Raw genomic sequence first — 17,652 nt, 5'->3', positions numbered from 1 at the left:
CATATTTATTGATACACTAATCTCAAATGATTCGATTACGAGCCACTGAATCTTACAACTCACTTTTTATGGTACTTTCTTATAATAGTTATTATTTTGTATAAATACTCAATATTATTACATTAACCTCTTTAAAATAATTTTTTTATCATACACTATCATCTCCTAACATCTTCAAGTTTATCTGGCCGTTTAGAGTGTTTAGACCATCACGTCTCACAACAATTTCTCCAACCATCTACATCTTATTCCAGATTATTCCGATTCAAACCACCTCCTATTGCATTAAAGTCCTTCATTCCTGTGTCGTCTAACTTAAAGTTTGGTTTATTCCAGATCCTGTTTCATCACAGCTCTTAATAATTAGCTCTCATTGCATGTCCTATCCACAGTGCCGGCGCTAGGGGAGGACAAATGGGACATTTGTCCAGGGCCCCGCGCTCTTTAAAGGGCCCCGTGATTTTTATTTATCATATCTTAATACCGTGAGACACATTGACATTTTATATCGATCAATTATAAATCTATATTATGACTATCGTCTATCACCAGTTTACAGTTATTTGGAAAACGATATCTAAATTTAGCCATAGTACAAACTACAGAGTAACTGAGTAAATCGTTATCGATACGACGAAATCGTAATCGCGTATTGTATTCCCGTATCGCCGTATTATAGAAGGGTACAAAGCTATATTTTTAAAATATTTATTTGATTATCTAACATTAAGTTCGACATTAATTGAGTATTTGACCGCAGTCCACTTTGCACGTTCGACGTTCCTGTATTTTTTCAAATATTTCTGCATATCACAAGTGTAAGTTTTCATTTTATGAAATTTTTATTACACTTTAGTTTAGAGTAAAGTTTGTAATTTCCAGTGTTGTGCACTTGTGCATTATCTAGATAAAAATATTTAGGTAATCTAGTAAGGAAAAAAATAAAAAATTTTCAAACTTGCACATGTTATAACAGTTATATTATAGTTACTATAATAATACCTAATATAATAATATCAATAATACATATAATACTTGTCATTTGTCAATCTACTTAAAACGTGTCTATAACGTGTTCTAAACAAATATATTAACTACTACTACTAAACAACTATATTATGTTCATTATTTTGTTTATTATTAACATTATAATTTTTATTCAGTAATTGTTTAGTTATCATTTTAAATTTTAGTATAAGGTATTACTAACTGATTATAAACAAAATATGTTTAAAAAAGAAAAAGTTTTATTATAAAGTGATTATGTTTTTATAAATTATAATTAGGTATTAAGTAATAAACAAAAAAAAACAGATTTTGCTTATTTTGTGTCTCCAATAGTAAAATAAATCATAATCTTATACTTTATTATTATTATTTTTTTTAATTCAAAGGCTTCGATTACAGTGATTATTAGCCTAAGTGTTGTTTGCATCCTAAATGTACTTAGACAATATTAGAGAAAAGTGCAAATAATAGAAAAAATAGAACAAACTTTATATTATTTTATTTACAAATATATAAATATAATTTGTTGGTTATCTTTGCACAACACTGGTAATTTCAAATAAAATCATCATAAAATCATTGTAAAACTACAAAACAATTTCAAACTTTTAAATTTATTGATACAAATTATTTATAATTAAAAAACATAGGTTATTATGGCTGGTCGAGAACGAGATATGTTTAGAAAGTATGAATCGGGTAGTGCTAAAAGACAGAAAAAACGAAAGAATGAAGAGTTTATTAATAAACAACGCGGCTCCATTAATAGATTTATTTCATTGAAAAGAGATGATTCAGATGGAGATAAGTCGCTTAAAAGTGATAATAATGATGAAGAAAATAACTTAAAAAGTAATAAAGAAGGCGAGTCATCGAAAAATGAAAAAGATAATTTAGATGCAGATGAAGATAAGTTGTTTAAAAGTGATGATAATACTGAAAAAAATAACTTAAAAAGTGACGAAGAAGGTCAGTTGACTATTTACAATTTGGATGAGTGGAAGGATCCAGGAAATTGGCCAAATAATATAAGCCAAGAAGTTAAATACAAAATTGTTGAGTTAGGACCTACCCATTTAAAGATTTTCGACTTTCCAGCTACAATTCAAAGCGATGGATCTCAGAGAAAATTTTCTCCAAAATTATTTTACCGAATATTAGCAAATAATGAAAAAGTAGATCGTGTTTGGCTTGTATACTCTCCAATCAAAGATTGCGTATTCTGTTTTTGCTGTAAAATTTTTATAAATGAAAAATGTCACAGTGATTTGGCAACAGTAGGTATAAGTGACTGGAGACATGTGTCGGACAAGTTAATATCTCATGAAAGATCGCAACACCACGTTCAGTCTGTCAAGTCTTGGTTCGAATTAAAAACTAGAATAGAAATGGATGAAACAATCGATAAAAAACATCAAGCGTTGATCGAAAAAGAACAAAATCATTGGAGAAATGTACTTATTCGAATTTTATCAATAATTCAATTTTTAGCTTCAAATAATGATTCATTTAGAGGTTCTTCGGACGTTTTGTATACTAAGAGTAATGGAAAATTTCTCGGTATGATAGAAATGTTGGCCAAGTTCGATCCTGTTATACTGGAACATGTAAATCGAATTAAAAATAAAGAAACCCATGTTCATTATTTAGGGCATGAGATACAAGATGAACTCATAAAAATGATGGCAGCTGAAGTAAAGAAAAAAATAATCGATTCAATAAAGACAGCTAAATATTTTTCAATCATAATGGATACAACTCCAGATATTAGTCACATCGAACAACTTACAATTCTTATTAGAATTGTAAATATGGATGAAAAAAATACGAAAAGTGCTCCAGCGATAAAAGAATATTTTTTAGATTTCATTAATGTAAAATCAACAACGGGATTGCATTTATCAGAAATACTTATTTCACAACTAAAAATATATAATATAGATCTTAAAGACTGTCGAGGTCAAGCCTATGACAACGGCTCTAACATGGTCGGACAATATAAAGGAGTACAGTCTCGAATTTCAAACATAAATTCTAGGGCTTTTTTTACACCATGTACTGCTCACAGTCTTAATCTAGTTCTCTGTGATGCAGCGAAAAACTCACTAAGGGCCATCACTTTTTTTGGTATATTACGTCGCGTATATACTTTATTCTCAGCTTCTGTTAGTCGCTGGGATATATTAAAAAGTAACTGTAAACAATTTACAGTAAAACAGTGGTCCGAAACTCGATGGGAGAGTCGTTTAAATAGCGTTAAAGCATTGCGTTTTCAGCTGCCATTTATAATGAATGCTCTAGAAGAAGTTTCTGATGACACTAATGATTTGGTAGCAAGAAGTGAAGCTCTATCGTTATTAAAAGAAATTTCTAGTTATGAATTTATTTTAAGTCTGATCATTTGGTACGACATTTTAATGGAAACGAATATCGTAAGTAAAAGTCTACAGAACCATAACATGGACATATGTGTTTCAACCAAATTGGTTTTTGGTCTTCTTGAATATTTAAAAAATTACAGAGAAATTGGTTATGAATCAGCCAAAATCAAATCAAATGAATTAGTAAATTTAGTTGGCACAGAATCAGTCTTCAAAAAATGTAGACTTAGAAAAAAAAAGAAATTATTTGATTATGAAGCTAATGATGAAGTTATTGAAAATGAAGAAGAACATTTTAAAATAACATATTTCTTTGTCATATTGGACCAGGCTATTAAATCATTGGATAAACGTTTTAAACAACTGGAATCATATTCAAATAATTTTGGTTTTCTATACCACATTGGTAAATTAAAAGATATGCAAGACGATGAACTAATGAAGTGTTGCAAAGACCTACACTTAGTTCTTTCGGACGAATCTTCTAAAGATATAGATGGACAGGATTTATTTGCGGAAATTGTGATTTTTCGAACTTTAGTTGACGAAGAAGTTACACCTCTTCAAGCTTTGGCAGAGTTAAAAAAAATTGGTGGTTCATTTCCAAATATTACAATTTCATTACGAATAATGTTGACGATACCAGTAGCATCGGCTTGTGCAGAAAGAAGTTTTTCAAAACTCAAAATAATTAAGTCGTATTTAAGAAATTCAATTGGACAAGACAAATTATCGGACCTTGCATTGCTTTCAATTGAACAAGAGATATCAAAATCGATAAATTATGAAGAAGTCATCAACGCATTTGCTCAGAGTAAATCGAGAAAAAAAATATTTTAATATAAAATTAATATGTTCTTTTTTTTTTTTATTAGAATAAGCCTCGGCCGCGAAGGCCACTGGCTGACGTTTGACAATTATTAACAATGACATAAGATTAGTTATTACAATGATTTTGTACTTTAATATGTTCTTATTTCAATTATATATTTATATATTGTTGTTGTATGTACCTATATAATTAGTTATTATTTTATTATTTTTAATCAATTTTGTGTTAACACGTTATAATAAAAAAAAGGATAAGAATAACCTAATATTATTATAGTGACATAGTGTTTAAAATTCGAAGAAAAACTGTATTTTTTTTAAAATCCTAATTTAAAAAAAGCTAAAATTTCACCCCTCTCTGAGAACCTAAAGGCCAATACCTATGTCCAGGGCCCCGCAATACTTAGCGCCGGCACTGCCTATCCAGTGATACCTTTATGATAGTCTCTATAAAACTGATGTTTCGTTGTATACTGCTTCTAACTTTTAATTTTCTCTTCGCAAATCCGCTCTGTTGTTCGACATCTTTTATTTGCACAATAAACTTCCATAATATTTTTTCTTTCTAGTATTAAGAATTTAGTTTCATATAATTTCCTCAGTGTGCAAGTTTCAGACACATAAAAATATTTTTTGGGAATATTTTAAATTCTTTATATTTTAAATATTCCAGGTTACTCTTTATTTACTAATAATTAATTAATTAAAAATATTACTTTCACAACATTCTAAAAAAAAACGAAAAATAATCTCTTATATTCAATTTTGTGTATTAACTATGAATTAAAAAAGAAATACTTTACTTTATTTTATTTTGAATACATCATTAAATTTATTAAAAACTACCGGTTGTAATTATGTTCTAAACCTACGACTAAAAAATTATTTATGTAATTGTTTACAATAATATTTGATGTTTTCTTGACTAAAATTAAATTAAATTTCTATACGTAAAACGAATGTTATGAAGAAAGACATTTGTTATACAATATAATTAAACTTTAGTGCACATATACAAGAATACATTTTTTTAAATCGTATGTCAGAATATTTAATTTTAAAAAAGTAGCTACGGTGAAAGTTTTTGTTGTTATATTATATAATATTATTTTTTAAATGTTTCAGCACATTAGGTTCTATTACAAGTATGAATAGTTAATGGTAAATTGATATTGACAAAATAAAAAAAACCCAAGGTTATTAGATAAAATTAACATCCATAATATTTTTTTTTTTTTAGTATTAGAATTTATTTTCTTGTAATTTTCTCAGTGTGCAAGTTCAGACCCATACAATACTTTTTTGTACATGTTTGGAATTCATTACATTTTGTTTTTTATATTTTATATTCTCGATTACTATTTGTTTACGAATAACTAATTAAAAATATTACTTGAAGAAAATGAAAATTATTTTTATTATTCAATATTTTCTATTTACTCTAAATTACAAAAACAATTAAAAATATTTAATCAGTTATACAATTATTTTGTGTACGTCATTATATTTATTAAAAACTACCCGTAGTTATTATGTTCTAAACCTATGACTAAAAAAAATTATTTATGTAATTGTTGACGATATTATTTGATGTTTTCTTGACTAAAATAAAATAAAATGTCACTACGTCAAACGAATGTTATGAATAAAGACATTTTTAATACAATATAATTAATCTTTAGTGCGTAATGTATATACAAGAATAAGTTTCTACAAATCATATGTCAGAATATTTAATTTGAAAAAGTAAGCTATGGTATAAGTTCTTGTTGTTTCTAGATTATCATAAAATAACAATAAACAGTTTTTGTTTTTAATTAATTTTGAAATATTATACAAATAATCGTTGGTAAATTTATATTGACAAAATAAAAAAAACACAAATTATGTAATCATTATAAATCAGTAAATTAATCATTACCGATTATTTCTTTACTTTGTTGCTCATCTATTGAAGATGCATGCATAATAAAAACTGCAAATAGTATGAATGTCGACGTTATTAAATACTGCTTAAAAAAAATCATTTTGATTTGATAGGTATAACTGTATAAGAAATTATAAAATTATAAAAAAATAAAAAAATGAAGTGAACGTTAAAGAACGAATGATATAAAATACAACTTCTTGATTTCTTTTATAAATGACATGTTCCTTAACCACACAGTGAGTATGAGCTTAAAATAAATAATGTTTACAATAAGTTGATTACTTAGAATGCACATAAATGTGCCTCAGTGGCACATTTAAACAGATGTATGATCGTTGTTTTATACGTGGCCTAGCAAATACAGTTGGATGAATAAGATTTTGCAAATAAATTGAATACAAAATGTTATTGCGTGAATAAATTATAATTATATTATACATAAACAATTTCAAGGACCCTCAAATGATATTTAAAAATGTCAGAAATTTAACTGCACTCGATATTCTTATTTTAAGCATCTCATTAGTAATTCCTTAACAAATTAATGTAGGTACAATAGGTAAATAATATCTACCGTTTTCGATTTTTCTTTGGAATACCGATACTAATTTTTTTGATATAAACTTTGAGTTTCGATATGGATATCGGTTTTTAACGGTCCAGCCTGATATTAAAATAGATATCCAATATCGGTAACTGATTTTTATTGATGTAAATTTAATACATAACGATAACGAGAAACATTTAATCAAATCCAAGTTACCTTAATTTGTAAATAATTTAATTATAAATATAATAAAAGTTTTATTGATGATGCATACTGCATAAACAATCACTTTTTATTATTTTAAACCAAATTACTATTTATATATCAAAAAAAAATAAAAAATAACTCGAAAAGTTACGTGTAAGTTGCTAAATAACTTTTTAATTGGCTTATTTTACAGAGTTAGAAAAATATTAAGATGACGACTTTAGACTTTTTAAAATGTTTTATTTCTTACTTAACTTAGTTAACTCATTAATAAGTAATCATTAATTTGCAAAGTCTATCAGTTATTGGTACCTATCGTCAGGTCCAAAAATTATTTTGGTTAAAATTTATTACAGTTTTATATGAATTCAACTTTCAAGTGCCCAAGCAATATGATTTATTTATAGTGCAATTGTTATTTGTTATTTGAAATATTTTTGAACATAAGCAATCACGCCGATTTCTTGTAATTTAAGTTTACTCATCTGTTTATACAATCTAACCACGATGGTAGGAACGCAGATACGTTTTGAATTGCACGGCCAGCTGTACAGAGACGAATTAATAATTAAAGTAGAACAATTTTATATTCAATTCCCAAAGTTACATCTTACATGTATAAAAGGTTTGAAATTTAAGTACAAAATTCCCCTAGAGTGTTCCTACATTTAACAAGGTATGAAACATATGATTAATACCAACACAAATACTAGATAGGTCATGGGAATATGGACGTAAAATGTACATATATCATCCGGTCCGAATAAGTAATTTTTGTTAAAAATTATTTAAAAAATAATAATCGTCTTTGTTAATTTTCTGAATTCAATATTTAAGTACACCCAACTATAATGTAGTAATAATCTGTAGTAACTAGTTAAACCTACCTAAAATGTGATCAGGAACGTATAGCCTTAGCAATACGATTTAGCGTACAGTCGTTATATGAAACGTTTATGAATATAAGTAACCACGCCGATTTCTTATAACTTAGGTTTACTCATCTGTTCATACAAGCTAAAGATAAAATGCTGGCAGAAACGTAGACACATTTTGAAAAGTACGGCCAGCTGTGCAAAAACGAATTAATGATTAATGTAGGTATGACATTTTTATATTTAATTCCCAGGTAGGGAGACACCATTCCCAATCTGTTTTTCACATTTTTTTTTCCCCCCAAAAAGTTCTTTTTCTCAATACCATTTTTCTCAAAAGTTTTTTTCATAATACCATTTTCCCAAACGTTCTTTTTCTAAAAAGTTCTTTTTAAAATGGTAATAATAAAAAAAAAGTAGTACAAATAAAATATAAAAGTGTATTAACATTTTAAATTATGACCAGTGGGGGTTTGCGATTATACCATTGTTATTAAGTATTAACAAATTGTTAAAATTATAAAATTATAAATTATTATACAAATTATTAAAAAAATGTTAATTTTAAATTGTACCTATAAGTATAATACAAAAAGGAGCATTAATAAATTAGTGTTTTAAAATGTTAAATTATGACCAATATCCGTGAGGTACCCAACTATATCAGTGTTATTAATAAGCTCGTTATACTCAGAGACAATATTATAATATTATATTCGTTCCTCTACATTTGTTCGCACCTACTGTATTATTACGACCCTTGCTTATTTTTTGTTAAATCGAAATGTATCAACATATTACATGTTACAACAAGTTAGTTATTAAATAACGATAACAATGACAATTTAATTTAAGATTATATATATCTCTATGTATATAAAACTGAAATCAAGCAAAAGAGGAAATCTTTGTTACGGTTTTGGTTCGAAACTTCTTATTCAATTATCATGCAGTTTTAATTAAGTTAGTTAATGATTAATTAGGATTTGGTTAAGTTGTTAATTTTGAAGGATTTTTTTTTATTGGTCACATTATGCCCAAGACAAAGAAATCAAACCTTGGCCGCTCCACAAATAGTGCCAAAAGGATGCGCTTAACTAGGAACAATCATTCGCAAATGCACGATAAAAATATGATTAACAATAACGACAACAACCATAATGCCAATACCAGTGATAACAATAACAATAACAACAATAATCAAAATGAGCCAAGAGCCCCATGGCGCCAACTCTTTATGTCAAGACAAATACTATGTATTTTATTTAGAAGTACTTGTATAGTATAAATTTTAAACTGCAAAAAATAAACTTTATGACACTTTCACGGACGATCAAAACACAAAAAAAATTATCCACGAACAATTAGTTTATTTGTAACTATGCATTTAAAATTTAAATACATTTTTCTATGGATTACAATGTATACGCAACAATTTGATAATATTAAAAATCAATTTTCAAAATTTACGTATTCAAAAAAAAAATGATGAATATCAAATTCGAAATAATTTGCCAATTTGCCGGAATTTGATGAATTTTGTCTACATTGTAATCTCAGAAACTCATCATAAAATATTGTGAAGTCACCCTCGAATTTTTTTTTAATTTCCACTACCAACGATTACTACATTGTAACATATATTCAAGTTTTTTGACAGGACAAAGTATTTTTTATACACAATAATTAAGAAAACCCAATAAACAGACAAGCTTATATTTTCCAATTTTATTTATATAGCTTATAATATATATTATATAATACTTGGTTTGACCAATTTGGATCATGTTTTACTTGTGTAATATATATCAAAAATATAGTTTACTTTTGGAATTGGATTGTAATACAGTTTTCCAAACCGATTTTCCCAATCATTTTTTTCCGAGCTTTACTTTTCCCAGATCTGATATTCCCAATTTAATTTCTCTAATTTCAATATTTACCGTAAAGTTAGCCACACTGGCCACCATAACGAAAGTATTTTTAGTGGTTTAGTCACAGCCACTGTATCAAATATAACCATTGGAGCAAATGTGTCACATACTCACATGTGAATATTGCATTAGTGCATTACTAACAAACAGACGACAATAATATGAAGACATAATTTCTAGCCCGATGACTCTTGTAAAAACATTTTCGGAGAACTCGTTTGCTATTTCAAATTGCTTGCCATATTCATAAATGGAGTATACAAAGTCACAACGACGGGTCTTACGTCATGGCTGAGCAATGGTGGAGCCAAAATTTTGATACCTGGTGGACCAGACAGAGGCCAACATTTTTTAAGAGGTTGGGGGTTTGGGTTTTTTTTATAATAGTCCGTTAGTAATCTAAATCCTTAGTTAAAAAAATGTCCAAAATAAATCCTTTCCCATGCGAGTAACACAAAATTCAATAATTTATATGTATATTAAAAAAAAAAAAATATGGATTTTGAACAATGGTTATTTCATTTGTAAGGTCCTTCTGTTATATTCTGTATAACCTCGCATCAAGGTTATAATTTCCATGTGCACCAAAAAGGCTGCCACCGCTGCACAGTTCCAAGTTAGTCTTACACAGTTACACCTTCCCAATTTTTGGGATATATTTATAATGTTTATAACTTTATACAGTGTCACTTTTTTTTTTGTTGGTAGATTTTACATTTATTAATACGCTATCTTGTTCTATAAATATAATTATAACCTAGTTTATGTATTGTGTGCCTACATGCTATGGTATACTACATTATTATAATGACACTAATTTCTGTGATATGAATTTTGAGTTTCGATATGGATTTCGGTTCTAACGATTTTACTCGGTGCTTAAAAAAAGTTTTACAAATCGGTTTTGATGTAAATTTAATAAGTAATGAGTAACATTTAGTCAAACCCAAGTTACGTCAATTTATTCATAATTAAATTATTTTACACAGTGAGTATGAGCACAAAAAAATAATGTTTAAAATAAATCGATTGCTTAAAATGCACATTTAATATGACTCATCAGTGGCACATTTAAACAGATGTATGATCATCGTCAAATACGTGGCCTCATACACTTGGCTGAATAAGATTTTGCCGACAATTTCAAATGTGTAAGTTACACCTTCCCAATTCTCGGGATATATTTATAATATTTACAACTTTATACAGTGTCTCTTTTTTTTGCTTGTAGATCTTACATTTATAATACACTATCTTGTTCTCTAAATATAATTATTAAATAGTTTATTTATTGCGTACCTGCACTATATGGTACTAAACTATTATAATGACACTAACTTTTTTGACATATTTTGAGTTTTGATATGGATTTCGACTTTGAACCATTATAACTGGTATTAAAATAGGCATCCAATAATGGCAATTGTTTTTTATTGGTGTACATCTAATAAAAAACTTGTAATATATAATCAAATCCTTAATTCAATTGTAAATATAATAATATTATTATCGATAATACTTAGGTACTGCATAAACATTTACTTTTTATTATTTTAAACCATATCATAGGATATTTATATATTTAAAAATAAAAAATAAAAATAACTTGATAAGTTAAGTGGAAGTTGCTAAATAACTTTTTACTTAGCTTATTTTACAACGTTAAAAAATATTAGGATAACTACTTTAGACTTTTTTAGATGTTGTAAATTAACTCAACTTAACTTAGTTAACTCATTTGAAAGTAATCATTAATTTTACCAGACTCCCAGTTATGGGAAAATAAAAAACAGTCTGCTGTACATTCAATTTGTCTAAAAAGTCGCTGTAATGGCTGGTATTAAATTTGAGTTTAATTATAAATTATCATATCATTGTATACGAAAAACGATTCTGAGCGGAGACGGTATGTCAGTCTAGGATATATTTTTGTATTGTTTTTACTTATTATTAAAACGCTTGACGATAAGTTGAGTTAATATTATTCATAGAATTATACTTAAGTTATCAGTGATAAAGGAAAAATATTAAATATACTTATGTAAATTTGGGCTGTTTTGGAACTGAATTACAACAAAATGACAAACGTCATTCTTTATGTTGTTATTAAGTCATGTTGTCTAAATTTGGGCTCAAAATGTTTGTAAACAATAAGTGTATTATTATATATTTTAGATTTTTAAGTTACTGGAAAAACTGATTAAGTGCTACCTTGTTATAGATTTTCAATTCTTAGCTATAAAAATTGAAAGCTTTGTGAATTTTTTATTACAAAAGCATTATCAATTTTCAATTTGATAAATTTTGTCAAATTTTGTACTTTAAATGCTTATAAATAAAATCGTGCTTATGTATTTTTATACTGTTCATATATCAACAGTTTTGTATTAAATATTCATGCTTTTTGACTCAACCAATAAAAATTAATTAACATTGAAAAAAATGAAAATTGAAAATGTACGTCAGCAGATTAAAACGAGTTAAAATGTTTTGAAAAATGTATTAAGTATAAGAAGTGATCATAGTGTACATTTCAAGTGTCTACAGTCATTCGTTTTTGAACTACAACAAAATAAGAAGATAGATACAGGAGAAACCGAGTGAATATCCAATGTTAAATTACAACTTCAAACACTCATAAAAATTGAATTTGCCTCTCCAGTAGAAACTTTTTTATAATAGAGGTAGACAAACTTAAAAGGAATATTGTGTTATTTAAACTAGTTTAATAATAATAATAATTAAATAACAAGGAAATAAATGTTATGTTTATACTTTATTTGATTAATTAATACGATTTTCAAAGTGTTCCCCACCTGATTGCGAACTAGTTTATTTTCATTTTATTAAAAAAAAAATTGACTTATTACATTATTTATATCACCTCTAGTGAGTTTATGCCGAAGTTAGGCTTGATGTTAAGTAAAATTATAAATTGCCAATAATTAAAATCACAAAAGACCTGTAATGTTTAGCTGCGTATAAATCTGCGATTATGAAAGATATGAAAACCAAATTTATAATGTATTCTAGGTATTATTCTGTAGAATAATACAGAACTAAAATAATCCATACTAAATATTGAATTATTTTGAGTAATACGAGATTTAATTTTAAAAATTCCAATTTTTGATAAAAAAAATTTACTTTTTTCAATTTAATAATAATAATTTACATAAGTTTGGTTTAATTGCGTATGTTGGTTGAAAGGACAATTAAATAGCTTAAAAATAAAAAATAAATGATGTTAAAATGTTGAAAAGTTTCGGATTAACATAAAAAAATCCGTGATAGTTTTGGTTTGGTTTAAAAAAGCTTAAATTGCTCATAACTCAAAAAAAAAGTGTTAGACCCTCACTTTAAAGGTTATTTCTTCGTAATTTTAGGTATACTTTCATATGGCGGCAGCCGGTCACTTCGCCCTGGGACACATTGTATAAATTATACATATAATATATAAAATACCAACTATTTGTAATATAAATTATGGGCCAAATTATTTTAGTAGTATTTATTCATAGCAAGAACCAAGTTCATATACATAATATAATATAATAAAATGTAACATATGAATATCAGAATATGATATAATATAATAAAGTATTTTTTCCAAATTTTAATATATATTTATTTTTAAAATAATTAATCAAAATGTTTATATGTCACTCTATTTTTAACAAGGTCACAAAAAATTTTTTGTAATTAGAAGTATTGATATGATAACTACAAAAGTAAGTTCTTGAAAAATTATTATCCGGAACTCTATCTGCAAAATAAATTGGTAATAGAATTCTTTAAGTTTTTGTTGGATTTCAATTCCAAAAATATGAATAGAAATCAATTTGTGTAAGTATATAAATAGCAATTTTTCGATCACAAACAAAGCAAAATTAATCAAACTGAACCCTAATTATACATACTCGCTTCAATATACTGTGCGTACATATTTGAAAGCCCTGTGAAAATAAATTACAAAGTGACAATTTTCAATTAATTTTAATATAACTATTTCAAAAAAGTAAATAGCTTTTTTGGTTTTAATGTTAAATATTCAATTCATTCAACAAATTAGTAATCAGATATACAATTTTGCGAAGAGGGACAAATTGACGTAGGACGTAGCCGTTTGGACGTGGCCATTTGGACGTTTGGACGTGGGGACAATTGGACGTCAAAAAAAAAAAAAATATATATAAACTAAATAAGTAATATTATTTTAATAGATCATCATCAAAATATATTTTAAAAAATTGAAAATAAATAATTCTGGTTTATTATAATTTATAAGTATAATACTTATAAATTATACAGCCATTTATATTATATGTTCATAATATAACTAATGGTATCGTATAATATCGAAGCTTATCGATAATCGATATTATTATTGAATTTTACCTAGGTATTACCTATAGATTGAATTTTATCGTTTTGGCAATAGGTTTTTTGTTATTATTTTTTTGTTTTTGGTCTATCACACTTTATCGAAACACGGCGATACACGACAGTAAACACTTATCGTACAGTTATTGTACAAATATACATGTAAAATGTTGTTAATTAAATCAAATCGCGATGGTGAAGTATTTTTGGATAACGGTTTCATGTACTTATTTGACGCTTTTAGTTCTGATGGTTTAAAACGTATTGGTTGTATGTTGTGTTCCTTATACGAATCAATATCGATAATATATTTTTACTTTTAGTTTTATTTTAAAGTATTTATTAGTTTTTAATACATTTTAAACAGTAATGGATCATACTCTTATGATTCTTAGTACAATATATTGTTATCTTGTTTAAAGAATTTTGTCATGGTGGAAAATTCAACTAAATGATAGGTAATAAATATATTTTGCACAAAATTAAATTAAATATATACGTACTTTTTCCTATTTCAACTAAAAAAAAATAGTTATAGTATTTGTTATTAAAGTCGATTAAAGTATATAATAAAATATTGATAGTAGTATCATATATTGTATAATGTAAGTTGAGTTTTTCATAGTTTAAGGAACCCGAAGACTCAAACGTTTTTAAAAATACACCTTCATGTACAAGAGTAACAATACTTCAGGGCTATCTAGATATGGTGGTAATAGACAATAGCCTTACCCAATAATGGGATATGACCGCTTGTTGACTTAAAGGATTCATAGCTAAAATAGTACTCAATGAGTACCTTCCTAAGAATAAATGTGAGTATGATAATGACCACTTCACATATGAGACACAAATCACACAAGTTGAATTGCAAAATGAAAAAAAATTTTAAAAAAATTAATAAATAATACAATATGCACTCACTTTTGCTATCTAGAAATAAAATAATAAACATATTATTTAATAAATAAAAGAATCTCTCTAAGAATTATAGCGATGGCTTAATCGCGGTTCTTCTACAAAATTACAAAGAATTTCACAAAGATCTAGCCATAAAAATCAAGCACTTGCAAGAATTTATATATTGATGATTTTTTTTTAAATTTAATATAATTTTATTCGTATTACTTCAGCAAATACAAAACACATTTTAAATACATTGTTATCAATGTTATGTTTCCACTGTCAATATTATAATAATTTAGAAGACAAACAACGATGAACATTATAAGAAGTCTTATAATGTACTAGGGTAAAAGTATTCAAATACTTTTTAGGTACTCAAATGAGTATTTTAAATAATATTGAAAAAAGTACTCAGACAAGAGATTTTAAAAGATACTTCCAGAAAAGATTTTTTTAAACAAATACTTATTAATGTACGTTATATGGTAAATAATGTATATTTTAACTTTATTTAAAGTTAGGAAACACTGCTCAAGATAGTGGCTTTTCAGATAAACTGCTGTGATGTTATCGGTACTACCTGTTAATGTTCATAACTTTGGGTATACATTTATCTCGATTTTAAAATTGCAAGGTGATATAGAGGAACCACACTACCGGTAAATAGATAAATTAATATTTGGTAGTAAGTTTATTTTAAATATTGATATAATAAAGGATAAAGCATTTAGATTTCAGTGGCTGCTCTTAATCTTTTGTCCTCTGTTTATGTAGAAATGATAATACTATGTCGGTGCATATCAATCAGTATTGTTTATAGTTATCTTGTGTTTAAAAAAAAAGTTAAATTTAGCACCGATTTTAATTTCAAGCACATGCAATTTGTGAATACAAATTTTAAACTGTTTACAAATAAAATAATTAAATATTCATTCTGTCATTCATTCAAACAACATAATATTTACGTACCTTGTTGCTCTAGAAAAACGAATATTGATAAACTGTTACTAAGAGTTTCCCTGTGTTTTCTTTGTTAATTTTTCAAGGATTTTTTTAATAGTGTTGTTATGATATAAATATTAATATTAAGACCAGGGCTTGCAAACGTTATATATCGCGGCGTCGTCGCGATTTCCGCGGTTTTTGGCGACTTTTTCCCGTACGGAGTCGCGTTTCGGACTTTTCTCCTCCCCGCCGAATACGTATTCGCGTTCCCCGCTAAATCTATAGTCGTTTCAATTCAAAAACGAGTCCCGGGGACGAGCGGCGACGCGGAAACGAGAGTTATAGGTATCGCTATATACGGGCATAAATACTTTTTTAGTTCAATTTTTTTCGCAAATCTCACCGATTTGAACGTCCGAAGCCGGTCGAGACGGTCGTCCGCTTCCCTACGCGGTCGATCCCCCCGCTCGGACGCCCTTCGGGGGACGCAGACGCCGTTTCGGGTGGACGGCGACGCGGCTTAAGAGTCGTAGATTTGACTCCGGTTGTCATCTCGTTAGGCGGTTAGGTAGGTGTAGGCATAGGACAAATAACTCGGGGTCTCCCGAGTTCGAACCCGTCCCCCGGCGATGTCGATAATTTGCGGCGGCCGTGATAATTCGAAAATTTTTTTTCGTCTCTTCGCATCGGTTCCGTCTTATCATATTTAACGAATTTGCTCCGATTTTTTTTCAAAATTCGAGTTTATTATCGTGGACCTCCCCGTCCAAGAATTATTCGCGTTACCTTAATTACTTATGCAGTTTATTATTGTGACTATACTATAATAATTAAACTATTTAATAAGTAATACTTGCTTTTATCTACACATTTACCATGACCAACGTATGTTGTAAATGTATCTTTTATAGGTACTTGATTGAATAGTAAAATAGTATAAGTATAATATAACTAACCTTATATTACATTTTATTACATTTCATTATTTTACATTTTACAAGCATATTATGTATGTACATGAATTAATAGTGAAATTAGTACATATTTTGGTTCATTGGTCTAAAAGTTTCAGCGAAGTACTATTTACTGTTTATATTTTTGGTATTGGTACACCTACTTACCATATAAAATATGTTTTTTTGTAACAGTTTGCATTGTTTGTAAACAGTAGATCTAATATAACTGATTGAATTCTGGCAGTTAAATTGTACAATTATATGACTACCTATAACGATATATAATATACGATGTAGTAGGTACTTGGTATATTACGGTTTTTTGTTGAGTCAAATAATGTAAACGCAGTTCTGTGGTTTGATCTATTATAAACGACGTTCGATTGTGTCTGTATGTACTGTACATACCTACATAATTATGTACATATAATAATAATATACAATAATTACGAACGTCTCTTCAATATCAACGATACACACAATGCTACAGTATGACCATTAATATTATTATCAATTGATTCGGGTGGGTTGGTGGAGTGGTGATGTGCGGGGGACAACTTTTCGTTGTCTCTTTGTCATATTTTGACAGCCAAGAAGGTTTTACAATGTTGATCCTGGGTTGTTTTGAATTTGAATTGTAAGAACCATCGCAGGAAGCGAGTTTGATCCCCCCGGGCTAATATATTATGTACTTTAATAGGCTTTTGCAAAGACAATTCTCACTTATAGCTGCCCACCACTGTGTCCGC

The 17,652-nt window shown here is 27.5% G+C and overlaps 1 protein-coding gene and 1 long non-coding RNA gene across 2 annotated transcripts in view; both read left to right on the top strand.

Annotated features, from left to right (window-relative positions):
- Positions 1–1,664: 1,664 nt before the first annotated feature.
- Positions 1,665–4,229, top strand: LOC111037987 (zinc finger MYM-type protein 1-like). Its single transcript, XM_022320890.1, has one exon. The coding sequence runs from the start codon at positions 1,665–1,667 to the stop codon at positions 4,227–4,229; it is 2,565 nt and encodes an 854-aa protein (XP_022176582.1).
- A 6,230-nt stretch (positions 4,230–10,459) lies between these two features.
- The window catches only part of LOC111037939, a 20,885-nt gene continuing 13,692 nt past the window's right edge, over positions 10,460–17,652 (top strand). The window contains exons 1-2 of the long non-coding RNA XR_002604927.1: positions 10,460–10,701; positions 10,793–10,864. This is a non-coding gene — a long non-coding RNA (uncharacterized LOC111037939). The remainder of the gene's footprint in view (positions 10,702–10,792; positions 10,865–17,652) is intronic.

Source organism: Myzus persicae, unplaced genomic scaffold (assembly GCF_001856785.1).
Source record: "Myzus persicae strain clone G006 unplaced genomic scaffold, MPER_G0061.0, whole genome shotgun sequence".
NCBI classification, from domain to species: domain Eukaryota; kingdom Metazoa; phylum Arthropoda; class Insecta; order Hemiptera; family Aphididae; genus Myzus; species Myzus persicae.
Note: the sequence above shows the minus strand (reverse complement) of the source record. Positions and strands in the feature narration are given on the sequence as shown.